The sequence below is a fragment of the Eptatretus burgeri genome, chromosome 6 (assembly GCF_056783735.1).
Source record: "Eptatretus burgeri isolate ZD-2024b chromosome 6, Ebu_testis_v1, whole genome shotgun sequence".
Lineage (NCBI taxonomy): Eukaryota > Metazoa > Chordata > Myxini > Myxiniformes > Myxinidae > Eptatretus > Eptatretus burgeri.
Window position 1 is genome coordinate 62,844,687 of NC_140966.1, and position 27,462 is coordinate 62,872,148.

General features: G+C 46.3%; 1 protein-coding gene across 3 annotated transcripts in view; it reads left to right on the forward strand.

Annotated features, from left to right (window-relative positions):
- The first annotated feature begins 158 nt into the window (after positions 1 to 158).
- The window catches only part of LOC147024932 (thrombopoietin receptor-like), a 73,056-nt gene continuing 45,752 nt past the window's right edge, over positions 159 to 27,462 (forward strand). Inside the window, exons 1-3 of one of the 3 annotated variants that reach the window (XM_085885353.1) lie at positions 159 to 531; positions 11,251 to 11,383; positions 13,846 to 14,033. In XM_085885353.1, coding sequence (XP_085741479.1) covers positions 456 to 531; positions 11,251 to 11,383; positions 13,846 to 14,033 — 397 coding nt within the window. In that variant the 5' untranslated portion in view covers positions 159 to 455. The remainder of the gene's footprint in view (positions 532 to 11,250; positions 11,384 to 13,845; positions 14,034 to 27,462) is intronic. The other 2 variants (XM_085885354.1, XM_085885351.1) reach the window with 2 other exon arrangements.

Sequence of the window (27,462 nt, forward strand, 5' to 3'; positions counted from 1 at the left end):
TAGATTATTGTTTGAAGGTGTGGCTAATTAATGAGTAATTAATTAAAATCATCTGCGAGATTAAACTGGGACGAGGGAATTCACGTTTCGACTCGTATCGATGAAATACATTTGTTTGCTCAGGAAGAGCGAAGCTTGTTGTGGGGGTGAAGTTGTGCTTGTCGATCAAGTGCTCAGTTTGTGATTCGCCCCTTGTTTGGTTTCCCGGTTTGTTGGTGACAAGTTTGGGTAAAGGCGGGAGTTGCCGAGGGGTGGCTCCAAAGAGGGGAATATTGCGCACGGCACGCATTTTGCGCAGTCGTCGACAAGGTTGAGTTCTCTCCTGGTGGGGTATCACGGTTCGGGCATTAACCCTGTGGTGTTTGGGTGAAGGTCCAGCACACCTGGGCCCTCGTTTGTTCGTCGGGACAAAGTTTGAGTGCGTGAACAGCCGGCTTCGAGCTTGCGGGTGCACCATGTATGTGTTTGCACTAGCGATGTGCGCTGTCAGGCTCTCCGGAGTCATGATGGCGCCTTGGAACTTCGACGAATGTAAGTTTAATTTTCTTTTCCATTTGCTCCCCCCTCCCCCCCCCCCCGTGGAAAATTAACGTTTAAACCTTCCCTTCAGTATGCAGAGGAGGGTGGAGCTGAGGTTCCCATCGATCTTGTGCGCATCTTGTCTCCCTCTGCAGTTCATTTGTTATTATAGGGGGGGGGGGGTTAGATTGGGAGAGTTCTCCAGGGGACATCATAAAGTTCCTGTAACGATATTACTCATACAAACCCATGAAGGGGCAGAATTTTTTACATTTATTAATTTTTTTCAACATTTAATTAAGTTCTTTTAATCTTTGTATTGCAATATACATCTATACAGTGGTGTAGTCTGATGTACCGTAATCTTTACAGAGCGTTGGTGCTGCCGCGGCAGTTTCTTGGATGAGGGTTAATGTAGGTGGTTTGCCATTGCCTTCCCAGCAGTAATTAGGGCAGCAATTTGGAATTTGTTCAGGATGCCGGGGATAGCATACCTCCTCTTCGTGAAACACACAGTGCGATATTTAACGTCCACCAATTGGGACCCAGTTTAACGTCCATCCGATGAACTGGACGGCGTACACATTGGTGGAACAACAGGACGACAGTTTATAACTGGGCTGAGTTTAAAATCCAGAGCAGACAGCTTAGAGGTGAGTGTGCGTACATCTTATAACTCATTTCAAGTGTTTGTGCGTTTGGTTGTTACTCTTTCATGGCCGAACTGTAGCACCTCGAGGTCCAAATTTTTGGATATAGGTACTTCAGAATCTAGGGAAAGTTTTAAGCAACCACACGTTGGCCTTGAAAGACGTTTAGAAGCTACTAAAGGCCGCTATAAAATGTATATTGGGATGTAGGGTCAGGCAATGTAGTGTAGTAGATAGTAGAAAAATCGTGCAATTTATGATACAAGCATCAAATTTGGCATTTCTGTTCTGCAGGGTTTTCTGATCAAATCTGCGTGATTGGCCATTTGAAAATCCAAATTTTGAAAAATTAAAAAAAAAAAAAATTATTTAAGTCATGGCTGGCTGAAATTCTTGAAGTGCAAGTGAACATCCCAGACAGAGAACCAAGGGTAGATGCAGTCATCATTGATGGCTCAGCACTTATCAATGCCCTACCTCCACGCACTTCAAAGATATTTGATGACTATGCTAAAGAAGACATCATCCCAAAGGTGGAATCCTATGGTGCCAGGTCCGAGAGGGTGGACATCGTGTTTGATGTGTACAAGAAGTCAAGTCTGAAGTCCGAGGCAAGGTCGAAAACGGGGCAAGGAATCAGAAGAAGAGTGACAGGAACCAGTAAGACCCCAAGTAACTGGAGAAGCTTTCTTCGAGAAGACGGCAACAAGACTGAGCTGTTTCACTTCCTTGCGGAAAAGATGTGTGAAGCACAGACGACAAGCACAGTCATTGTCACAAGGAGAAGATGCCATTATCAACACAAGGAAGTCACTGGATGCTGTGTCTCCATGATGTCATGAAGAAGCTGACACTCAAATATCTGTACACGCCAGGGATGCAACGACGGATGGTAGCAAGTCCATTATCATTAAGGCTAATGACACGGACGTACTAGTCATAGCAATATCTGTACTGCCATCCTTACAGGAACTAGGTCTTGAGAACATGTGGATTGCCTTTGGCCAAGGAGCCAAGGTGCGATGGATTCCAGTCCATGAGGTAGTTTCTGCAATCGGGCCTGAGAAAGCTCGAGGGATCCCATACTTCCATGCGTTCACTGGATGTGACGTCGTGTCTGCCTTCCACGGTAAAGGGAAGAAAACTGCATGGCAGACTTGGAACGTCTTTGATGATGTTTCTGAAACATTCACCAATCTCAGCCAGCATCCAACATTGATTCGTGATATTGACTTTTTTAAAGTTTTTTTTTTTTCTTCAAATTTTTCAAAATTTGGATTTTCAAATGGCCAATCAGGCAGATTTGATTAGAATCCCCTGGAGAACAAATGTGCCAAATTTGATGCTTGTATCATCATTTGCACGATTCCTCTCAAAAATTGCTGTTATCTGCCCCACTAATGCTGTCACTGGTGCACAGGCAAAAGGTAACCACCATGAGGACAAGAACTCGACAGCTTTTCAATGCCCAACAAGTCCCAAAACCACCATGAGGAAAAGCTCACCTGGGAAGTGCCGACAGTCGTCCAACCCCACCCCCCCCCCCCAAAAAAAAAAAAACACACGTGCAATGGTTAGAACATCCGCTCCAAATCAGGGAGGTCAGTGGTTCGAACCCGACCAAGTCATACCAAATACTTTAAAAATAGTATGTGTTGCTTCCTTGCTTGACGCTCAGCATTTAAGAGGATAGAACATGGACAAAACACTGGGAAGGCAATGGCAAAGCACCCAGTATAGCCTTTGCCAACCTGGTGTTGGCTTAGTGGTTAGGGTGGTGGTGTGGGATCCTTGGGTCCTGAGTTCAAGCCCCGTTGGCCGCTGAATTAAAATACACCAGGAGGTTGACTCAGCCTGTCATCCTTCCGAGGTTGGCAAAATGAGCACCAGTGTACTGGTAAGGGGGACACTGTATCAGCGGCATAGCCGCGTCCCAACCAAAATGATGCAACCAGGAGAGAGAGAGAGAGAGAGAGAGAGAGAGACAGAGACAGAGACAGAGACAGAGACAGAGACAGAGACAGAGACAGAGACAGAGAGAGATGACGAGAGAGAGAGAGAGAGAGAGATGACGAGAGAGACAGAGACAGAGACAGAGACAGAGACAGAGACAGAGACAGAGACAGAGACAGAGACAGAGACAGAGACAGAGACAGAGACAGAGAGCCAGAGAGCCAGAGAGCCAGAGAGCCAGCCTTTGCCAAGAAACTGCTTCAGCAACACCAACGCTCTGTGAGTAGTATGGTACATATATATATATATATATATATATATATATATATATATATATATATATATATATATATATATATATATATATATATATATATATATATATATATATATGTGTGGTGGGGTGTGCTTACACATTGTGTAAGCATGCAAACTATGCTTCCCCATTGTCTTGGATTGCTCAGCTGCTTTTTTTTTCATTTATGGATGCTTTCAGACGATTGAGTGTTTTTTTTCTGGTGTAACGGCTTTGACGTCCATCAGCACGCACAATTTCAGCTTTCTACGTCACATGAAAGGCACCGATGTTTAATATCAGTCAGTGAGTCAGTGGTTAGAAAGAGCTTTATAAATGAGATATAAATACACACACTGTACATTTATGTACACATAGTGTCTCAATTATGATGAGTTTGGCTGGTAATTAAGAACATAATGCTGATATCCCAAATTGTCGACTGCTGTCCTTGTCCTGTGTGCTGTTTGCGCAATCTCCACAATTAGCCTTATCGACAGTAAAAGCTGAGAGGGTCCAAACATTAAACTTTCTGTGTTTGAACATAACGATTAATGAAATATGTGTCCGGTATCAAGCCAAAGGCCTCATCATCCGTGAGATATCGTGAATTCATTGCGGTCGGGATAGCTGGGTTAAGGTCCTCTCCGAAGGAAGGCGTACTTCAATATCCAATTGACCGATCGTGTTTGACAATGATCGAGGTAGCAAATTTATCCAGATCTTATTCTGCTGAGCATCATCGCCTTGTTCAGTTATCAAGGATGAAGGAAAAGAAAAAAAGCCCATCATGTTGGTCCTTCTCAAAGATGGCTTTCACGGACTTATGATGTCACAAAGGATGCTGATTGCAAACTTAACGTTGTTTTTCATTTTTAACCTTCTCAACATACTAGAGCAAGCCTATAATGAGAAATTGAATAACGCTGTCTCTTTAAAAACTACTAGCATAACCCGCGCCCTGCGCGACATGTTGGGGTGGGTGTGTTTGAGAAAGGAACTGATGCAGAGTATCAGTAGTAATTTTACTTTAATGCAGTAAGTGGAATACGATTTCAGTGTTTCAGACCCATTTTATTTCTTTGTTTTTGTACCATGTACCTCATGGTCTTTGCGATAATGTAAACCGAATATCACGTTACTCGAGCGCAGAACAAAGACGAAGATAGCGCGACACGAAACCACAAACTCGGAAATAATATATAAGATGAGCACGTCTGTACAAAGCTTGGTTATGGAAACGACTTTAAAACTTTTGAGAGGGGTGGTGAGAGAGTTGGATCATTCATTTCTCTGGTAATTGTCACGTCTCACCTGTAAAACATACTAAACTGATGAATTTTCCAAAGGTTGAGTAAGACAGTTGAGCATGTCTGAGTGATTGATCGCTCAAGGTCTTCGGTCGAATCGTGAAAGTTATTGTCGTGCTTGTCTCTCCCCTCCACCCCGTACTGCAGATGACTTGTTATTGTGCTGTGGTGGTTTGTACTTGTGGGTTTTAATCTAAATATTGTGGTTACACATCATGCCTCCACGATTATTCCTCCACCACAAATACGCAGTTCAACTCCAGTGGCAGAATTGACGAATTCATTTCATCACGATTGCTTGTGGCGTGTCAGGATGAGATATATGTCTTTGCATTGTCATTGTCATTGTCACTGTCAAGGTGTCAATCTGTTCATGTCAATTTATTAACACTGTGAGATGTCTCTGCTTTCATTGTCAGGAAGAGACTGATGTTGGTCTGTGGATTATCAGGCTGAGATACCAGGTTTGTTGGTGTGTGCATCGATAGAGTGGGATGCCGGGTCTGTCTGTATATCATCAGTGTGATGCCAGGTGTGTCTGTGTGGCATTGCCAGAGTGAGATTACAGGTGTCTGTGCATCATCAAGAAGCTGTGTGGCTGTGCGACATCAGGGTGAAATGTCATACACAGCAGGGCAGTGCTTCTCAACCTTTTTTTTTTTATTTTTTTTTTTTCATTTCACGGCACATTTTCGAGTTTTTTTTCTCCATGTCAATGTGTGTTATATTTTCAACATCCACGAGTCATTGGAAGGAAGAGAAAAATCATCTTTTTCCACCCAGTAGGGGCAAGTTATTACTGATGTGGTGCATTTAAAATAATTTAAATATTTCCTGTGGTTTACGAACTATTTCAAAGAATGATATAAGTTAATTTGAACCTTTATTACGAAAGAAAATCCTCATTGCCATTAATCCTGGAAAGGAGATGATAAGCTTCATCTTTTTTCAAAACATTTCTCTCAAATATAACAGGGCAGTCAAACAATACACATAATTTAAAACTGTTCCCATAAGGAAGAACGTGAGAAATTTAAGGCCAAGTTTTCATTTGGCACTATAGTGAGAAACTTCCGCCTGTTTTGAGGAACAGAAGTGCTTAGTGTTGGGATCAATGCTGGAGGAACTTCATCGGTGCAAACACTTGTGCAGGCTTTCCACTGGATCCCGTTGCTTTTCACGTACTCGTCTGTCATGCAGAATATTTTGTTACTTCTTGCATGTTGAGGAAGTTCTTTGGAAAACAGGAAATGGTCGTCAATGCAATACTCACGAACAAGGTGCACGAGACAAGTTGCGCAAGGTTTCCGATGTCTGTTGACTCATCGAGTTGAAGTGAAAATTTTCCAGCTCGTCACAGTTTCTCGACTGATGTTGTTTCTGTCACCCGACGTGTCATCGATGCAACGTCTGAAAGCTGAACTCCAGCCGTCGCCTTCATTGCCTCGGATCCAATGGTAGCCCGCACAATTTATTTGCACGCTGGTAGATCAAGTGGTTCACCGACGGTGTGTGAATTTTTTTTGGTTTTGGCAAGTAACCTGGCAACGTTGTAGCTGACCTCTTGCGCTCTGTCGGAAACTTTCACACAGGTGTTCATGGTGGAACTTTGCTTCAAGTTCTGCTGCTGTGACCGCTTGAAGTGACCGATGTCCTTGCCGAGGCAAAATGGGTGTTTCTAGAAAGGTGACGCTTTAACTTGCTCGGTACCACTGCCTCGTTTGATTTTTCTCTTTAGTATGGAGAAACTCTCACGTCTTGACTATTATATGCTGCATCTCCAAACCACAAAACCATATGCCAAGTATCCTTGGTTGCACTGCCTATTCAGTAGTGCCTTTGACTTTTTTTTTACTTGCAGGATCATCTCTTTCAGTGCACTGATGCCCAGACATGCCAGCTGATGGGCTTTCTCCAATCAACAAGTATTTATCGCTGTCGTACTTAACCCTTCCAGAAACAAAACCTTAAAAACCAATGCTGCAACTTGGGGATACTTGCATTCACTCCACCAAAAAAAAAAGGACATAAAACACCCCAATGTATTTTCACACACAACGGGTGAGAAATGATCGTTGATTAATATAATTTTGCCCCTTTCGATTGACTGCATCATTCTTAAGCAGTTCCTTATCCCGATAGTTATTGAATCAGACGGATACATCTCGCAGCTCGGCGCCGCCGCAGCATTACCACGATCACTTATGGCGTCACAAAAAAAATGCACCTCTCTCGTGACGCAACTCATGCTCGCTTGTATATGTGTACACAAAAAGTTTCATCAGCTAAAAGCCGTATCACAAAATACTCCGAGTCAAACCTGCTCAAGAAGGTAAATAAATTAACTTCGAGTTATTTTTTGTGTACATTACCTACATGTAGAGTAGGCAGCCATGAGTGGAGATGCGCGTTTTAGGTTTTTTTTTTGTAATGCCCTGAATAACTGCTTTAGTAATATGTTGTTGTGTCATACTTTTTCGTGTACTTGGATTCATTTCAACACCCAAAGCAATTATCAATTTGTTTCGAATCGTGTTTCAATTATACTAATCATCATCATTCTGGTGAAAATCAGCTAATGAGAGCAGGAGCATGAAAACACACCGCTGCTCAGATGCCGCCATGTGCGTACCTATCTTCTGGGTACCTATCTAATTCCAATTTGGACTTATCCACTGTTTCTGCTGCCTCTACCTTTCCGATGAGACCATTCCATGGATTAACTACTCTGAGTAAAAGACCCCTGCCTTACTACCATCTTAACTCTCCTCTTCTTTACTCCCAGGCTATGGCCCTTGGTCATACTGTTGGGGACCAGTGGCGAGAACGACCGCTAGGTGGGGGAGGTTACGTCGTCTCCCACCAGACTCTCCGGAATTGTAGGCCGTCGCTCTGGATAATTCCGTGAGGCAGCGGGTCGCTTAACCAACCGTGGACGCCAAGATCTCAACCGCGTAGTGTAGGGTCTTTTTGTCGGGGAACCACGCCTTCGGCACGTCTTGCTCGAACTGGGTCACTCTACCGACTGCGGTAGAGTTCGAACTACCGACTACCAACTCCGGTTCGGGTGCAGTCGAGCGGAACTGCCAAAGCCGTGCCGGCTCGGATGAGCTGATTATCGGGTATAAAAACCCGGTGAAACCCAAATCCGAACTATGCTGGACCAATGAAAGAAAGGACAGAAACGAACTGGGAACATTTCTAATAATGGTTTATTTACAATAAGGACACAGAGCAAGCTTATCGCGGATATATACAGCAAGATTTACAATGATGGAATAGACACTTAAACAGTTCTACTTAGAGACAGCGCCACACACGGATACACATACAGACGAAAATAAAACCCAGGTGTTTTATTGGACCCTTGCAGTCAGGGAGAGAGACGAGCTGGGGGTCGCAGTTCACTTGGGTACCTGCACGTTGGAGGGAGGGGGTGCTCCGCAGTGCGGCACCTGCCAATAGTCGTGCAGCTCGGCCCAGGGTCACACGCGTGGGGCTCGTGCCCGTGGAGGAACTCGAGTCGAGTAGTCGGAGTCCCAGGGTGGGAATTAGGGTCGCAGACAAGACCCAGCAAAACTCCAACGAACGCCTCACACAGAACTGCAACGAATCCTCCAACGAATGCTCCAACAGAACTGCAATGGATGGTCCAACAAATCCAGAGCTGACTTTCCCCACACAGAACTCCTGAACTGAGGTTTTTGTCGTTGGTTATAGACCTCCCTGAACGGGGTGGGGGCTCTGTGGAACAGACGTCACTGTCTGCCCTGATTGGACAGGGTCTTCATGGGGTCCACCCTTTCTGGGCAGGGCCTCGACCAAACCGGGAGGCCCGCCCCACCTCCACGCGTGTGGACTCTTCAAGGGGAAGATCCAATGTTGAAAAGGAACGTTTCTGGAAGCACAAAGGAATGGCGGACTAGACGTTTTTTCTCCGTATGCTGTGGTCAGCGAGGCGAGGGTTGCAAGCGCTGGAGGTTGTACTGTGGTTGGTTGTTGGATGTTTGTTGGATGGTAAAGATTTATTTAACCTTACTAAAAAAACATCGCAACGCACACCTTTGATTCTCCCACTCGACAAAAGGAAGGGACCTGTCTTCACATGTACTTAACGGAATAACTGACTTTTGGGACATCTGTATGTTTGAATGCATATGGTTTCTAGATCCGTAACAATACTCTGTTGAATAATTCATCTGTACTTATTTTATCTATACCTTTCATTATCTTCAACATCTCTATCTTATCTCCTCGTAACTGCCTCCTTTCTAGTGTATAAAGCCCCGTCTCCTTCAAACGGCTCCTCATAGCTGAGTCTAGCTAGGCCCAGAATCAATCTGGTAACCCTGTGCTGAACCCTCCCTATGGCAGCTATGTCCTTCCTAAACAAATAAAACAAATACCACGAACCTTTTAAAATACCTCAAATGGTAGTTGATCCGCTGTGAATAAAATAGGAGTTGACGTTTCGGGCTTTACCTTTCGTCAGAATGACAATTGGCCTGTCATCACATTGTTTGGCCTATTGACCTATCATCATACATCCTGTTCTGATGTCACATTCAGATCCGGCCTATCAGTGGGATACAAAACAAACTGTTCATCCTTTCTAGTTAAAAGTCCCGTTATAATTATCCAGCTACCAAGTGCCATTCCAGTTAAAATATGTACTCGTATTTCAATATTACATAATTGATAGACGTATTCACATTCCAATAGTACGTAATTAATAGACATACATTTCAACAGTATATAATTCTAGGACGTAGTCACGTTCCAATGCTACGTAATTAATAGACATACTCCCGTTCTGAGTGGACAGACAAACAGACAAATGAACCCAAATGCAACACCCTCTCTTCTGGTGACGGTAAACATATCATCATGAAATTTAGAATGAAACAGTAGCTTGAAATTAATAAAACAGTGATGTTCTTTATTTTCCTCTATTATTTTTATTACGAAAGTACCTTTGCACATTCGGCGCTTTGTCACAGCACAGACTTGGAATTTGTCATTAGACTTAGACATTGTCACGGTGAACCAGTTGCAAAGCACTGCAGTGGAGTACAAAAGTCTGAGTCCACTTGAAACAATGCTAAGCTTTCTCATACCACAATTTCAAACAGCAATTCTTCATTATATTAAAGATATGTATTCATATTCTTTCATTTGTTATTGACTGAAACTTTGTCTAAATGGAATGAATGAAGGGTCAAAACAGTTGAAAGAGACTTAAAAAAAAATTATGTGAGCAGTCTGATTATGCTCTGGAGTGCATTGCAATATTGTTATGAAAGCATTGACTTAAACACAATCCATAAACATTCAATCGATACCAAATACACTTGAAACAGCTCTTACATATATTCAACTGATTAATGAATATATGTAAAGATAGATTCAATTTTTTTTCCTATTATAATGTGTTGGAATGAGACAAAGTGGCACACCCAGAGATATCCCGACGGTGCCAAAATCAAAAAGGGGAAATTATTAATTTTCATTATTTAAATTTAAAAAAAAATTTAAACCAATTTTTTGTTGTTGGTCATATGTTCATATCTAGTAGGATACAAGACAAACTTAAGACAAAATCAATCTGTATATAACTTATAGCAAAAAGCTATATCTTTAAGTGTTGTCGTTGCGATATCTCTTAATATGTGTTGTCGGTATATCTGCTCTGAATCTGGGAGGCTGGTGGTTCAAACCGCAGCCAAGTCATAACAAAGACTTTTTTTTAGAAAATGGTACGTGCTGCTTCCTTGCTTGATGCTCAGCTCTTAAGAGGACAGAGCACAGACAAGCAGTGTTGGGAAGGCAATGCCAAACCATCCAGCATAACCTCTGCCAAGAAACTGCTTCAGCAGCAGCGTTGCTCTGTAAAGAGTTACAGGTTTTATATCCTTCATAGTTTGTGGAAGTCCCTAGAAAGTGCTTTTGGTTTCATATTATAACAATTTATTTTGTTATCACATCTAATTTAATATAATTTTCTATTGGATTCAGACTTTTGTACCCGAAAGTATGTCTGTGCATGGTCAGGATGAGATGTCTGTGAAATGTCACATTTGCCTGTGTTGTAGAGTACTTGATTGATGAGTTAAAAACCTGATAAGATTTTGTTAAGTTAAACACATAACTGGCACGAATAATTTTTTATTTGTGCACTTTTTATGTCTGATCTCTCTTTTTGAAATAAAAGAAAATCCAGTCGAGTTATAACAAATCTTATTAATGCACATTGGAATTTAGAATCAGTATGCCATTTGTAGATGTACATCCTCGTACTTTATCTGTTACATCCACTTAATAACAGCATGTTACGGAATGTTTGCTGAAGTATCCAATTCTACTCGATCTATTAATAGGATGCGTTTTGGGGTTTTAGGGTATCAGGCTCAAAAGCATCATCTGTATATCTATCTAAACAACAAAGAGTAAGAACTATGGCTTTGTGCCACTCTTTCCTCCTCTGGATTGAAATAGATGACTTTGTAACATGTTTGTTTTCTAGGTGGAAACAAGAACTTCATGGCTCAGTCAATGAAATGTTTCAGCCCAGAATACTCCAAGATCCTCTGCAGCTACAACCTGCCTTCAAATACCACCACACATAATGCCTCCTACAGGCTAATGTTCTATTTTGAGTAAGTGTATGTCACACACTATACAAAATGCAATGTGACCATTGTAATGACATATCATTTAAATGATAATTGTTATTGGCCTGACAGCCCTGATGGAATCATCAGCAATATAGTATAATATGTGGTCCCTGATGGGAACCTAATAGGTAGGTGGTCCCTCTCTTATTATTAGACTTGCTCCCTTCGAGCCCTGATGGGATCATCAATAAGAGAGTTTAATAGGTGGTGCCAGATGGTAGTGCTTCCAGTCCTGCTCTATGGATGTGAGACTTGGACTCTGACCATGGATCTGAGATGGAGATTTAACTCCTTCGGTACCAGATCTCTTCGGAGAATCCTTGGCTATCGCTGGTCAGATTTTGTGTCCAATGAGCGGTTGATGAGAGAAACTCAGATGAGATTTGTTACCTGCATGGTCCGTGAACAAAATGGTGGCAATATGATTTTGAAGCCCCTCCCTGAATGGGGAAAGCCCCACCCTGAACTGAGAATCCCCTCCCCAAAAGGACAGACAGACCGAGTGGTGGAGATATATATATATATATGTACACACACACACACACACACACACACACACACACACACACACACACACACACACACACACACACACACACACCTAGCATAGCCTACCCGTCGTTTCGCTGATAGACCAATTAATCGTCCCGTTTGTCAAATTTATCCATGCATGGGAGTGCTTTAATCCCTCCCAGTCTTCACATACTGCTCCCCCCTCCCTCCCTTTCGTCCGGATGTCTCTTCCTGCTAGAAATGTCACATATGATGACAGGATTTGAGAGGCCCCTCTATTGGGGAGGGGGGGGAGAGGGGAAGGAGGACAAATTTACCTGTGCGAAGAGTGCTTTCACCTCAGTGTTGCCCAGGTAAAAAAGGAAATTGTAATACCCACTGCCGCCACCACCAGGTGGCGATAGACTATATATTTCATGTATAATTTACACCCCACCCCCACAGAATCCCCCCCCCCCCGTGTGAGGCCACAGCCACATAGCCGATGTTAACCCCAACACAAAGTTGCATTTGCACCCCAAGTTTGGAGTTTGTAACTTAAAAGATATGGCTAAGCATAAGGAACAAAGCGAGACAGACAGACAGGCAGAGACAGAGACATCTGAAAAGGTCCAAGTGGTCTAAAGCTCTTTAATGGTCAAGGGTCTAATCTGTCTGAAGGTTGTAAGGAGTCTGAATGGTGTTAACGTCTGATGGGTCGAAAGGAACTTAAGCAGTGTAAAAGTCGAAAGGTTCTAGGGGTCAAAAGGTCGAAAGGTGAAGAGATCTAAAGGTGTCTAAAGCATTAATGGGTCTTTTGAGTGCTCAGGGTCCTTGGGGGTATTATGGGTCTTTTGGGTCATTGGGAATCTTTGGGTCATCTGTCTTCAGGCTGTTTTGGGTCCTCTGGGTATTTTGTGTCCTCGACTTTGGGTCAAAAAACCCAGAGGACCCAGTGGATCTGGGTCCCCTGTACCAACCGTCCATTGGGTCCTCTGGGTCTTGTGGGTATTTTGGGTCCTCAGAGTCTTTTGGGTCCATGTGGGTATTTTGGGTCTGGGTCTTCTGGATCCTTTGGGTCCCCTGGGTCTTTTGTGTCCTCTGGGTCCTCTGGGTTTTTTGCGGTCTTAAGGGTCTTGGCGGGGTCTTAAAGGGTATTCAATGGTTGAAGGGGTCTCAGCAGTCTAATGGGTCGAAAAGTACATTCCAATAGAATGCAATTAATAGACTACGTGTGTGAAGTTCGGATGCAATTGACGTTCAAACAGTACGTAATTAATTGATATCCAGTAACATGGCTTTATGGACGGACTGACGGTGTTTTTCGTTTTTCCTTCAAAACTTCAAAACATTTATATTTATTTATAATTGCACAAAAGAGAAATGTGAAAAAATGACGTTGAAGCCAAAGGGAATTTGGAAATTGTAAAACCTTCTGCCATTACCAACAGGTGGCGCTACACGGTGCACATTGATGTAAAGAATGTACACCCCCCCCTTCCCCCCACCCACCCCCACAAAAATATGTTGTCCCCCACAAAATATTGTATTTGTACCCTGAGTTTGAAGTTTCCAACTTAAAACATATGGCTGTGCATAAGGAACAAAGATAGATAGATAGACACAGGGAGAGAGCCAATGCCATATATATATATATATATATATATATATATATATATATATATATATATATATATATATATATATATATATATCTAAGAGAGCTTGGAGCTGTCTGAGTGTTGCCACCCTTTCAGCTTATTGTGGCATCGATGAATACAGAAGAAAAGGCTAACAATGATGAAGAGGGAAGAGGATGCGAACATGCATGTCGTCCTCATCAATGTATTTGTTTCTCCTCCCATAATGCAGCTTATTTGATTATTATGACAACCTTATAAAAAATACTAATAATCATTATGTTGTGTCCTAATAATGTCCTTACTTTCCAGGGATGCAACATCCATAAGTGAGTGTACAGAACAGAAAGAAGTGGTAACTGCCACCGGGAGAACCCAAATCCAATGGCTTGTCAGGGAAGTTTACTATTTTACGTTGTTCTTCTTCCTTCTGCAATCCAAAGTGAAGGGCTCGTCCTGGAATTCCCTGCACTGCGACAGTATGTTTGCTGATCAAAGATGTGAGTTTGGACTTTTATTAATCTGTTGCAATATAACAACACTATCTGGCTGAAAGCTTGGAAATGCATTACAGCAGACCCTCCCCATTAACGGGGGTTACGTTCTTCAAAAATCCCGCACTGGGCAAAACCGCAATGCGCAAAGTTAAGACATTATGGTGAAAATAGGGTTAGGGGAACAAACTCGAAAATGTATCGACTTTTTTGCCTAAAGTCGTCATGAAAATGAAAAACACTTAAAATTGTACTTACTTTTGATGATGATGATTGAACCTTGGCTCATCAGACTTTGTGACGAAGAAGGTGATCTTGGTCTGCATGTCCATATATAGTATAGACCACCATATAAGGTGCCATGACAGCGTCCATCTCATGCTTGAAATTCAAGCTCTTCTTTTTCTTTTTCTTCTTCTTCCTTTATTGGCGGTTTCAGAGCCGGGAGGCTCTATATACGCCATGCACTTGAACGCTTCAGCTGGAGCAGACAAGTACGGGGGACTTGTTCGACCCATTTCTTTTATAAATTTCAACAATGATTTGCAGAGTCGAGGATGTTTGGCTCAATCGGCACAGTGTATCTGGTACACCCACCAGTTGATCCTCATCTCTCGGGCGGAGTGGAAGAGGCACGATCTGGGTCCCCACTCCCTTGTACTGAGGGCATTGTGTGAAGATGTTATCCAAATCTTCGGGAACTTTAAACCGCCCACAGAAGCCCATCGGGTGACACCCTATTGTATGTAAATATGAATTTAGAGCACAATGTCCGACTGAATCTCTCGTCTAGATTCTAGAGAGGATTGCCTGGTCTCTTCAGGAGAGCCGGGGAACTCCATGAAGAACACTGAAAACCTTTCAAGATATGTTTCTTCTTTATCCTAAGTGTTCTCTTTCACGCTCCTCATCTTTACCTTATTTCCGCCTCCTCACTTCAAAACAAACAAACAAATATTTTCACTCAAAAAAAAATAATCATGAACTCATTCTACCTCTCATTTCCTTCCTTGGTTCATTCTTTATTTCTTCCTTTCTCATGACCTCCCAATTGAATCACCATTCCTCATTCTTTGAATAATATTCCTCTTACTTTAAAAGCTTTTAATAGCATTTTATAATGTTTTAGTTAGGGAATTTTAGCAAATTGTATTGACCATCTGTGAAATAATTGCTTACCAAAAAATTTATTCACTAACGTATTCATCTAGGTGTCTACTAACACCTATCAATTAGTGCAAACCCAAATCCTTGTGGAAAATTCTGGGGAGCCAATCAAAGTTCGGGGGCTCAGAGGGCCTACGCGAAAAAAATCGGAAAATTAACTTTTGCCAATATTGACTTGTGGGATGTCTAACTCGGCGTTTTTTGGGTGCTGAATTGATTCCAACCATTATTTTTGAGAAAAAAAACACTCCTTGATCATATAAAATGTATTTTATTGACATTTTTAACAGAACTGTGCTCAATGGAAATGTTGCTTCGTCAGCTTTTACAACCTTATTCATGAAACTCCCCAGTATCTTCCTCACTCCTCTCGTCATCCAGCTGGTTTATGTTCAGGCAAGAGTTACCATGACAGATGCCGCAAGCAGAAATACACTTGACTCCTTGCTTTTTACAGCAGCACCTGAGTGAGCTGCAGTCCCCCGCACAGTTGCAGCTGGCAAACATCAGGAGGTAGTCTGGTGCAATGGGGTCTGTAGAAGGGACTGGTGCATATGATTAGTTATTGACGGTATTAGCTCTTTCCTTTGCATTGTGTTTGGCTGTATAACTGCATGCGTGTTTCACAAATTTATTGATTGTTTGTGTACGTGTCTAAATAACAAATGTGCTTGTTTGAATGTGAACCTGTTCGTCATGTCATTTTCCCCATTGAAACGCCATATTGCATTTCGGAATGGTAGCGGGCTTTTCGATAGCCGATAAAAGAATCGGGTCCAGCGAGGTCTCGTGATAATACCCCGCTCGGTTATCCCAGAACGGAACGAACCGCTTAAGCGGTTCGTGTCCAAGCAGACCTCGCTGAGGTACGGTCTCTCTGTGGGCTGCCCGCGCGAATAATTGGGTATATCGACAATTCGGCGATTGATCCTGTCCCGCGCGGGTAGAATATTGACTAGGCCATGGTGTGCGCTTGGAGCACACCCGTGACTGGTTTTCGGCGTTGTTCCGGAAAGTCGCGACTGAATTGTTTGTCCGGTGGGGGTACGGCCGCGATTCGGCAAAAAGCGGCTGTCCACACGCCGGCGGGCGCAGATTCGTAACAATATATTCAACATCTATTGAGTCCGGTACACAATAATTTTATAGCTAAACGCTCTTAGCTAACGTCAGCTAAGACAGAGAATTCGACTGAGCATGAGCACAAGTATAACCAACAATATAGCAGTGGTTTCAAAAATGTTGTATGCTGGTTTCAGTACAATTTGAACAATCTGAATCAATTGAGCCAAATTACTGCAAAACACAGTCTGAGATATCTAAAAATGTATCATATCAATATGTTATGGCCAGGGATTCATTTTTCCTCAAATCTAATGGTTGGAATCAATTCAGCACCCCAAAAAACCCCTACTTCGACATCCCACAAGTCAATATTGGCAAAAGTTAATTTTTCCGATTTTTTTTTTTTCGTGCAGGCCCTCTGAGCCCCTGAACTTTGATTGCCTCCCCAGAATTTTCCACAAGGATTTGGGTTTGCACTAATTGATAGGTGTTAGTAGACACCTAGATGAATACGTTAGTGAAGAAATTTTTTGGTAAGCAATTTTTTCACAGATGGTCAATACAATTTGCTAAAATTCCCTATTTCATTTGCCCTATTTCACGAAAACCACAATCTTCTTCTTCTTCTTCATCCTCTTCCTCTTCCTCTTCCTCTTCCTCTTCCTCTTCCTCTTCCTCTTCCTCTTCCTCTTCCTCTTCCTCTTCCTCTTCCTCTTCCTCTTCCTCTTCCTCTTCCTCTTCCTCTTCCTCTTCCTCTTCCTCTTCATCATCATCACATACCGTCACGAATTCCCCGCGATATCAAACTAAATCATGTGATAACAGTGCGCGTAGCTCAATATCGAGAGTAACTGAGTCTGCAATGGAGGCATACATGACAAGGTGGAGGTGACAAAAAACGGGTTGCTCGGAATCGAAAGCAGGTTATTTATTTATTAGACGTGATTGGAAGTGATGCTGCGTGCGGAATCCTGGAGAGTGATGACGTGGCCTTCAGTGAGAGAAAGCTCATGACGTTACAGCCAGTTGATTGGAGGGATATATTGCATGTCGACGACAGGTCGCTCAAGTGGGGTATGTATTCCATCAGCAATCAGCTTGTAGAGCGCTTGCCAAGTAGCTTAAGCACTTAAGCAAGCACTCTTTGAAAACCGTTGGTAAGGAACGGCTGGCTTGGCAAGCAGTATCGATAGATTACACTGAACAACAAAAAATTTTTACTGGAGATGTGTAAAGTGATTTAGACTAATTTGGGTACGCTGATTTCAAAAATCATAACCGTTTTGCTGTATCACGTCAGGATTTTCAGTAACAGAAATATTCCCATTGCCTAGAAGTCAGGATTTCAATGAAATTTACAAAAATTCATTTATTCATTTATTTCATCATGAATGCTTCAAAATTATAGAAATTACAGAAAAACTCCACTAGAATGTAATTAAAAATGCTTTAGGCATTTGGCTTTGCGTTTGTGCTGCTCTGTGTCAGTTTCACGATGCAGGAACCAGCAGAAATCGCCCATCATGTTCGGGTTGTGCCGCCCTTGGTAACGCGTCTCCATGAGTGAAATCTCTTGGTGGAATCGCTCACGCCGTGCTCGTCCGAGACTGCTCCCAAGTTGTCAGGGAAGAAGTTCAGGTGCTGGTGTAGGAAATGGATTTTCAGGGACATCCTGGAGCCAAGTTTCCTGAAGGACTCCAGCAGCTGCTGCACTATTTCTTCATAGTTGTCCGCGCGCTCGTTCCCCAAGAAGTTGTCCGTCACAGCTTTGAAGCTCCTCCACGCTGCCAGCTCTTTGGGGTTTAGAGTTGTCGGAAAAGTTTCGTCCTTCATAATCTGTCGGATTTGCGGTCCAACAAAAACACCAGCCTTGATCTTGGCCTCCGACAAGGTGTTGCCAAACTTTTCCTTGAGGTATAAAAACCCACGCCCATTCAGATCCATTGCCCGTACAAAACTTTTCATCAAGCCGAGCTTTATGTGGAGTGGTGGAAGGAAAACCTTGGCTGGGTCGACAAGGGCGACATGCTTCACGTTGTGTCGACCAGGTACATGCTCTTTTCGCTCTTCCCAATCTTTCTTCGTCCAGTGATTCTTGTCGTCTCTGCTATCCCAGAGACAAAGGAAGCACATGTATTTCGTGTAGCCTGACTGCAGCCCTAACAACAGCGCCACCACTTTCAAGTCTCCGCAGATGTGCCAGTTGAAGTCATTGTACTTGATGGAATCAAGCAGCTGCCGCATAGTCTCATAGGTCTCTGTCATGCCGAACGCGTGAGCCAGTGGGACTGATGGTTTCTCGTTGCCATTGTGGAGCAAAACAGCCTTCAAGCTGTTCTTCCCCGAGTCGATGAAGAGGCGCCAGTCTGCAGGATCGTGATCACACCCAAGTTCTTTCAACAGACCATTGATGTCACTGCAGAATGTCATCGTGTCTTCCATCTCAAAGAACTCAGCCATGTCTCTGTGACGTGCTCTGAACAAGGATATCTTGGTGTTAGGTTCAAGTAGATTCCACTGCTGCAGCCTTGATCCAAGCAGCTCTGCCTTCGCCTTTGACAGCGAGAGATCTCTTACAAGATCATTTAAGTCTCCCTGGTTCAGAAGGTGTGATTCTTGAGTGTCGGGTTCAAAAGGTTCATCATCATCATCCTCTTCACCACTGCTTACAGCTATGTTCTGATTAGCTGGAGGTGTTGGAACGGGGTTCTCGTCATCATGAGGCACAGGTTTACGAGCAGAGACGCAGTCAGCGTACTTGATGTGACCTTTATTCTTCTTGTTGAAGCCGGCGATGCTTGTGCAGCAGAAATAACAATCTTCATGATGATTCTGCGGCTCACGCCATATCATGGGCACCGCAAATGGCATGCTCGCGCGCTTGCCCACCAACCACTGAGTCAAGGTTGTGTGACAGCTTGTGCAGCAGATGTGTGGTGCCCAGCTCTGTTCTTGGTCCCCCACCTTACACCCGAAGTAGTGAAAGTAGGCGGCCTTCATTTTCACTGCTGTAGATATACTTCGCTGTTGATCTTTTTTGGTATACCGACCACAGACATAACAGAAGTTGTCAGGATGATTGGTACAGGAACGCCTACTCATCTTTATCTGAAAGAAAGAAATATAACACAAGTTAACAACAATTGTACGAAATAGACATGTTAAAGACAAATGTAAATTTCATTGAAATCCTGACTTCTAGGCAATGGGAATATTTCTGTTCCTGAAAATCCTGACGTGATACAGCAAAACGGTTATGATTTTTGAAATCAGCGTACCCAAATTAGTCTTAATCACTTTACACATCTCCAGTAAAAAAATTTTTTTGAAATTTGTTGTTCAGTGTTATTGGTAATGGAGCACACCCCTCCAGGGGTGTGTTCAGCAAGCTCTCGACAAGAAACTTGGTCATTGAACATACCCCGAGTCTATCGGTCTGTGCATCAATCCTTGCAAGTGGAATGGAAGCAAAGGTTTGCATTTTTAAAATTGGTCGTATATTCCATGCAATACGAGTTTTGACCACACTGTGGGTTTTCAGACACAAAGCGGGTCAAGCCCGTGAAATCCGGGTCACTTGCCATGTATGTGGAGGACGGCGTGAGGCTGTGAGGTGAGACGGAGATGCGGGGTTGTGTATTTCTCCGTGCCAGACCGTGATAGAGCGAGGGACCCATGCCGTGATCGACACATTTTAATACAATTCAAACCTCGATAGAGCGAAGCCGCGATGCGGAAACCCGCAATCGGGGTGGGCCTGCTGTATCGTACTAAAATACGCAGCTTGGTGTCTGTCTGTATTTTTGACCGCAATACATTCGGTCATTACTTATCCAATCCCAACCAAACTTGACAGGAGAACTAAGGGTCACACTACTGAGGTTGCAGTGACTTTATTTGCCACTGTCCCCACGAGGGTTTTCCGCCTTTGGTGAAATCCGTGTTCAGGTGTATATCTGTGTTAAGATAGCTAATCATGGCATTTTTCCAAGGCCACTTATAATAACAAAAGTAATGACAACACCAATGATAAAGCAATTATTGGTGAGAATTTCAACAGTGAAAAATGTGAAAATTACCGTGAAACGAAAGGCTCTAATATCTTTATTGCTTTGGACTGTGGATGAACTGAAGTATGCCATGTAGAAGTTACTATATCCATGGTATTGTTGTGGTTACCAAATTCGCAAACCACCATTCAGGTCCCTTAGGTGAGGTATCTCGGTAAGTACATGTGTAGTTAGGCCCAAACCCGTTGTCTAGTGGGAATACATGTCATTTATGCGTGCTGCGACTCTTCAGGATAGCCGTTTTTCTTTTACTATCTTTAATTTGGACCAACCGCCATTGTTACCACCACCAACCACCGCTTCACCACAACCGCCACGACCTTCACGTCACACCTCGCAACCGTCGCATCACCACCGTTCTTGCGCCGCCTGTGGGTACCGGTGTTGGACTCGTGCAGGGCGCGCGCCGAACAGCGTGTACAAAATCACGGATTTTGTGCTTCAAAAACGGATCAAAAACGACACACGCCCACTTTTGCCGTCCAATCGGTGAGCGAGGGGCGAATTGGCCCCGCCCCCAGGGCGTTGGAGGGCGATCGATATATGCAAATTTATGGATCAAAAAGCATTCACGCCCACTTTTTCTCGGGCCAATGGGGAGCGAGGTGAAAGGTCGAAGGGAGGGGGTCAAAGGCGAAGTCACGGGGCTGATATAAGCGACCGTGTTCGTCAGACCAGGAGAGTAGAAGAGTCGGGAACAGAGAGTCAAGACTTCGCGGGCGGTGGAGTTGGCAAGAAGGAGCTGGTCGTCGTGTGCGTTGGAGTCGGAACGGAGGGGACGGAGCTGTGGAGAGGCTGCGAGGGCAGGCGAGGGCGTGCTCGCGTCGTGCAGGGAGCTGCACCCCAGGGAGGCCTACAGCGCGACCTGGCCGAGGTGGAGACGCTCGTTGCGGGGCAATAAAAATCCTCTATACCCCGAGCATCAGCAACCCCCTCCTGTTTCCCCCCGTGCTGAGATAGTGCGACCAAGGGGGCCCCTTTCCCACCCCCTACCAGACACTGTCCGCGAGGCCCGCGGAGTTGAGGCACCATCGCCGCTCCGCGTCTCATCACCAGACGGGTAGGCGACCCGGTCTCGGCCTCAGGCCCGCCTCATCCTTGAGGGTATTCTTTTCCTTGGTTTTGGGTATGTGTTGTCAGCGCCGTCTGTGAAGTAAAATTGTATAAGTGTTGCCGTGTGCTCGGTAGTCGGATAACTCTGCATTGTGTTTCTCTTTTATATTTGCTTTTTGTGTAAATTGCATTGTGTTTTTCTTTTCTGTGTGCATTTGGTGGAATTGTATATGTGTGCTTCCCGTGTGCCGCGAATAAATGTGCTTTGTGTTGAACTGTTTCCCGCTTCGCTTCGTCATTTCTCTCATTGAATCCTCATCTTGCTTCACGTAAAGGGTTGGTATTGGGCTGAATACGCCCGATAATTAATCGAACCGTCGAGGTCGACGAATAACACCGCTCGGTTATCCCGATAGTACGGAACGGGTCGCTTAAGTGGCCCGTGTCCGAAGTCGACCTGCGGCGAGGTGCGATCGCCCGGTCTACCCTCCGTGTGGGTACTTAGGGAGGTCGAATTTGGCGAGCAACCCTATCCCACGCGGGGGCTGATTGGCTCGATCGCAGTGAGACCGAAAGGTCCACCCGTGACTGGTTCCCGGCGTTAGTCCGAGAGGGTCACGACTGGATTGTCCGTCCGGTGGGCGACGTGCCGCGATTCGAGTTACGTGGCCGTCAGTACGCCGGCGGGCGCGAAATCCACAACACTGGTGTCAGGAGTGGGATACAAATTCATCGCCCTCCTCTCGGCACTGGTATCGGAGAACAGGAAAACGGGCTCTCCTGTCTCCGGCTAAATTCACGGGAATCGGTCCAGGGGTGAGAGAAGCGACCCCCGATTCCCTCCAAATTACGAGCGAGCGAAATTAACCCTTTAAGAGAAGCAAGATGGCGTCTCAAGGCGAGCGGGAGCCGGGGGTATTAGAAATGTATATGTGTAGTAATGTAGAGTCCATGGTCCAGGATGGAATCCCCGTGCAGGAAATGTTGATTGTGCAGGAACACGGACTCGCCCAACTGAACCCAGAGCCCGAAATGGGTGCGGCAGCGGCCGCGGTGTATGACACCTTCCCCCCCCCTCTCCACCAAAACCCTTCCCCGATCCCTGCCGAAACGGCTCACCCAAGCGCACCCGACATGACCCAGCTATTCACCATGCTGGCAAAAATGTATGCGGAAACGACAGCGAAGATGATTGCGAACATGAACAAGCAAATGGACGAAGTAAAAACGAGGATGGATGCGAATACACAAAAATTGGATGCGAATACACAACAAATGAACGGAATGGAAACAAACATAAAAAAAGAAATGAAAGAGCTACGGGGTGAGACGCAGAACATGGGCCGATGCCTGCAGGCGGGCATGAAGGCCGTGACCAGGGAGCTGGGAATGGCGACTCCACGTGTGGGAGCAAACGAGCTGGAAGGGGGTGCAACGGCTGACAGGCCCGCGGTGGAGGCGGGTAAAAAAATAATTCAGGGGGCGTGTTGGGCGAGGGTCGTGACAGAGGAATCGACGGTGACCGAAAGGGAAAAATTAAATGGGGAGACCAAAACGTGTAAGACGAGACACGAAATGACGACAACGGAAATAATAGTTGAGACAAGAGAGGTAAAGGGTGAAGAGTTGGCAGAGACACGGGAGATAGAAAAAATAGAGGAGAGACTGCACGGTGAGGACGGGGTAAGTGACGCACACACACACACACGGAGGTAGTGGAGGACAATAGGGGTGAGCTCGCGGAGCGTGTAGAGACCCAGTGCGAGCACCTGGATGGCCTCCTCCAGGAACGAGGGGAGGGAGTATGCCCCCTTGAGGCGAGTCACGACCAGGTGAGTTCGGTCGTGCTTTGCGAGGTTGAGGGGACGGGTGCTGTGAACGAGTGCACGGAGAGCTTGGGGGGTATAGAGGCCCCGGAGACCCTTGTGGGGACACAAATCCCCAGTGTGGTTGTCCCTGTGTGTGTGGTGCAAGGTGTGAGTGCGTCCCCGTGTGTGGAAGCGACCCCGTGTGTGAGTGGTGTGGTGGCGATGGTGCCGGAGTGCGTGCTTCCCAGCACGCCGTGTGTGGATGAGGCACCGCGGGTTAGTGCCCCCGCGTGTGTGGATGAAACGGCCAGTGTGAGTGAGGCACCGCGGGTTAGTGCCCCCGCGTGTGTGGGTGAGGCACCGTGTGTGGATGAGGAACCGTGGTTGAGTGCCCCCGCGTGTATGAGTGGGGCACGGTGTGTGGAAGAGACCGCGTGTTTGAGTGTCGCCGTGTGTATGAGTGAGGTACCGCGGGTGAGTGCCCCCGCGTGTGTGAGTGAGGCACGGAGTGTGGATGAGGCACAGCAGTTGAGTGCCCCCGCGTGTGTGAGTAGTATGGTTTGTGTGAGTAGTGAGGCACGTGTGAGTGGTATGGTTTGTGCAAGGGAGACCGTGTGTGTGAGAGAGCGGTATGTGAGGGAGATGTCGGTTGGCATGCGGGAGCACGCAGCCGCGTCTCCCGGTGTGAATGTGATGGTGTGGACTGTGTGCGTCGTAACACGCAGGTATGCGTGTGTGGAATGGAGACGGAGACGGCGACAGAAGAAAGAAAGCCGAGTAGCGGCTGTAGCTATTTCGGGGACCGTGCCGGGTTCACCCAGCAGTGAGCACGCGGTTCGTGCTGTGCAACGCACGAGACCGCCACGTGCTCGCTTGCGACAGTGAAGTCCCGGTCCGGAAACGCACGCGGTGGATTTGCCGATCCCGCGGACGGACAAAGTTTAGGCAGGTAAATGGATTTGGACCGGACGGGTTCTCCACGCGATCGTGTGTGTTCAGCTCCAACGGGCAAAGCACATGTGTTCGCGTGGGGAACCCCTCGAGACGTGGGGCTTGTTTTTTTTTTTTATGCGCACGGTGACGTCATGGCTGCACGTGTGGTTGGAATCCGGCAGGAGGGGTATCTCTGCCGGATGGTACCGTCCAAGGAGGGACGAGGAACACGTGCAGCTGCATGACGTCACGGCCAGGTGCAAAGTGCGCGAGCTCTGAGTTGCCGCGCAGGTGCTGCGCATGTAGGGAAAAAAAAAAAAATAAAAAAAAACAAGCCTCACTTTCGGGTGCACAGGATTCCTGGGCAAGGGGTGGAAGACCCCCTTACCCTGGGCACAGGATGGAAACTAGTTAGGGGGAAGGGTTAGCTTAGTTAGACCGACTTCATGGGGCAGGGGTAAGTCCTCATGGAGTCCGTGGAATGGATTAGATAGAGGGATTGTAGCGAGATTTAGGTTGGGAAATAAAATGAATTTTTGAGTTAGGAGACAGTGACAGACTTTGAGTGTGTAGAGTTGACGTAGTTTAGCGACGTAGTGTTAAATGGAACGTGCTATAGTTTAAGGGACGACGTGGGAGCACGAGTTAGTTAGGGGATGTAGTTAGGAGGATGGCAGAGTTCAGCGGTGTGTGTGTTGAAGAGTTGTGAGTTGTGAGGTGAGTACTTGGTGAGTGAGTGAGGCCAGCGGGTCTGTGTGAGTGGAGCGAATGGGGAATGCATGGTGCGATGAGTGATTGGGGGAGGAGTGACTCCCGCCCAAGGGACCCCGGGGTCAGAGTAAAGTGAGTTAGCTGGGTTAGTCAAATTGAAAAATGGAGGTCGTTTTGCTGTTGGTGGGAATGTAGGCTCGAAACCCATTTGGAGGGGTGCAGGAGCCCTGTTAACGGGCTTGGGAGCGTGGCTGCGAAAGGTGAGTATCGCTGAGTGGGTACCCCGGGCACCAGGCTAGTCGGCCGCGGTAGGCCATGGGCCCATGGGGGGCCGGGATAGCGTAGTGGGCACGGGTGCGCCTGCTTGGTGCGGGGGCCCGGGGCGCCATTAGCCGCGTGGGCAGTGTTGTGGGCACGGGTGACCCTCGGAAAGGGGCCCGGGAGGCCGGCCTGCCACGTGTGCGTTTCAGGGGAGGTGCCATGGGGGGCACTCCCCGGTGTTAGGGAGCTGGTAGGCTCGGATGCAGTGTAGTGCCCGGGGGTGCCATAGCGGGAGAATCGGCAGAGGGTCGTGCCTGCCAAAGGGAGCCACGTGTCCCAGCCAGGAGACCGTGTGAGGGCACGGAGAGAAAATTGGGGGGCGAGACCCGAAATTGTGAGGACACCAACACAGGCGACGGGAATCTGGGTTGTTAGAACCAATAGTTTAAGCGAGAAGCGCTTGTTGAAAGCCCCGGGGTAGTTTAACAGTTAAATGGATAGGGTAGATTAGGAAGTGTACCCCTCCGCACTATCCATCCCCTCGCTGTCGTTGTGGGCCGCTGGACCCACTTGGTGTTAAGATCGCCGAACTCTGGGGAGGCCATTCTGAGGCTTCGTTGGGCCTCGACACAGGACGTTAGCTCTCCCTTGTTCCCCTCCGGGAAGGGAACGTAGGGGTTGGGAGTAGGCTAGGTGACAGAATAGGTTAGCCGAACAAGGACGATAAAGGGGGTTAGGGGACGATTTATAGCGGGGGAGTAAAAATAAAAACAACAAAAAAATAAGTTGGGGCTAAATTGGGGTTTGACAAATTAAGGGAGTGGGTATGTACAGTGACAGGTAAAGGCGATAGGTTGGGAGGGAGACAGGTAGGTAGGTCCGAGCCCGCCCTCCAAGTGGCCAGCACCACCGCACTCCCTCCACCAACCTCCACTGAACGGCAAGAGCTGGCCAACTTCATCGGCTGGCCGTGTTTTGCTTCAAGGCGGAGGCCGGCCAACTTCATCGGCAGCTGTTGTTTTGCTGCAAGGCCTGTGCCATCGGCTGGCCGTGTTTGCTTCAAGGCCTGTGCCGGCCAGTTCATCTGCTGGCTGTTTTTCTTCAAGGACTGTGCCGGCCAGTTCATCTGCCCGCTATGTTTGCCTGCAGCGGCCTTCTTCTGCGGGCTGTGTTTGCCTGCTCACCTTTGCCATGCCATGCCCACTGCCCATGTTCACCAGCCCCGTTCAATTTTGCTTTGCCCCCCCTGTTCATTGCCATGTGCGCCAGGATCGTAAAAGCAACAGTTTGCAAGCTGCGAGAACTGCCCCGTTGGCAGCTACAACACGGGCCTGCAGTGGCGGCCCGTGCACCGTGTTTGTGTTCATGCATCCATTCGTTGTGCTCATTGCGTGTGCCACTTGAGCTGGCACGGAGACTGCGTTTGTGCAGCCCATGCACCGTTGTGGTTCACTGCGTTCAGTTCAAAAGGGAAGGCCTTGGACTGCGTGTGAGCAGCCAGCCACGTTCCCTGTCACCTGCATTGTTTGAGCCAGAGACTGCATGCGGGCAGCCTGGCTCCCTGCTAACTGCTTTCTTTTTGCAGAGTTCAATGATCCTGGGCCATGGTTTAGTGTAAAATTTGTAAGTTAAGGTTAAGATGTACTGTAAATATGAGTGCGCCCCCCGGCATGTCTGTCTAGCGCCGGCAATTTTATTTAAGTCGTCCGTGTGAGTGAGTTTGTTTAGATAGTTACGCAGCCCTCAGGTTATTTATTTTGGGGACACGAATACCATGAATGTCGCACTCAGGGATCCGTAGGTAAAATGTACTAGGGGAAAACTACACATGATGGCACACGAAAATTTGACGACTCGGGACGAGTCTGTAAAAAGGGGAGGGGTAGTGTTGTGGTTACCAAATTCGCAAACCACCATTCAGGTCCCTTAGGTGAGGTATCTCGGTAAGTACATGTGTAGTTAGGCCCAAACCCGTTGTCTAGTGGGAATACATGTCATTTATGCGTGCTGCGACTCTTCAGGATAGCCGTTTTTCTTTTACTATCTTTAATTTGGACCAACCGCCATTGTTACCACCACCAACCACCGCTTCACCACAACCGCCACGACCTTCACGTCACACCTCGCAACCGTCGCATCGCCACCGTTCTTGCGCCGCCTGTGGGTACCGGTGTTGGACTCGTGCAGGGCGCGCGCCGAACAGCGTGTACAAAATCACGGATTTTGTGCTTCAAAAACGGATCAAAAACGACACACGCCCACTTTTTGCCGTCCAATCGGTGAGCGAGGGGCGAATTGGCCCCGCCCCCAGGGCGTTGGAGGGCGATCGATATATGCAAATTTATGGATCAAAAAGCATTCACGCCC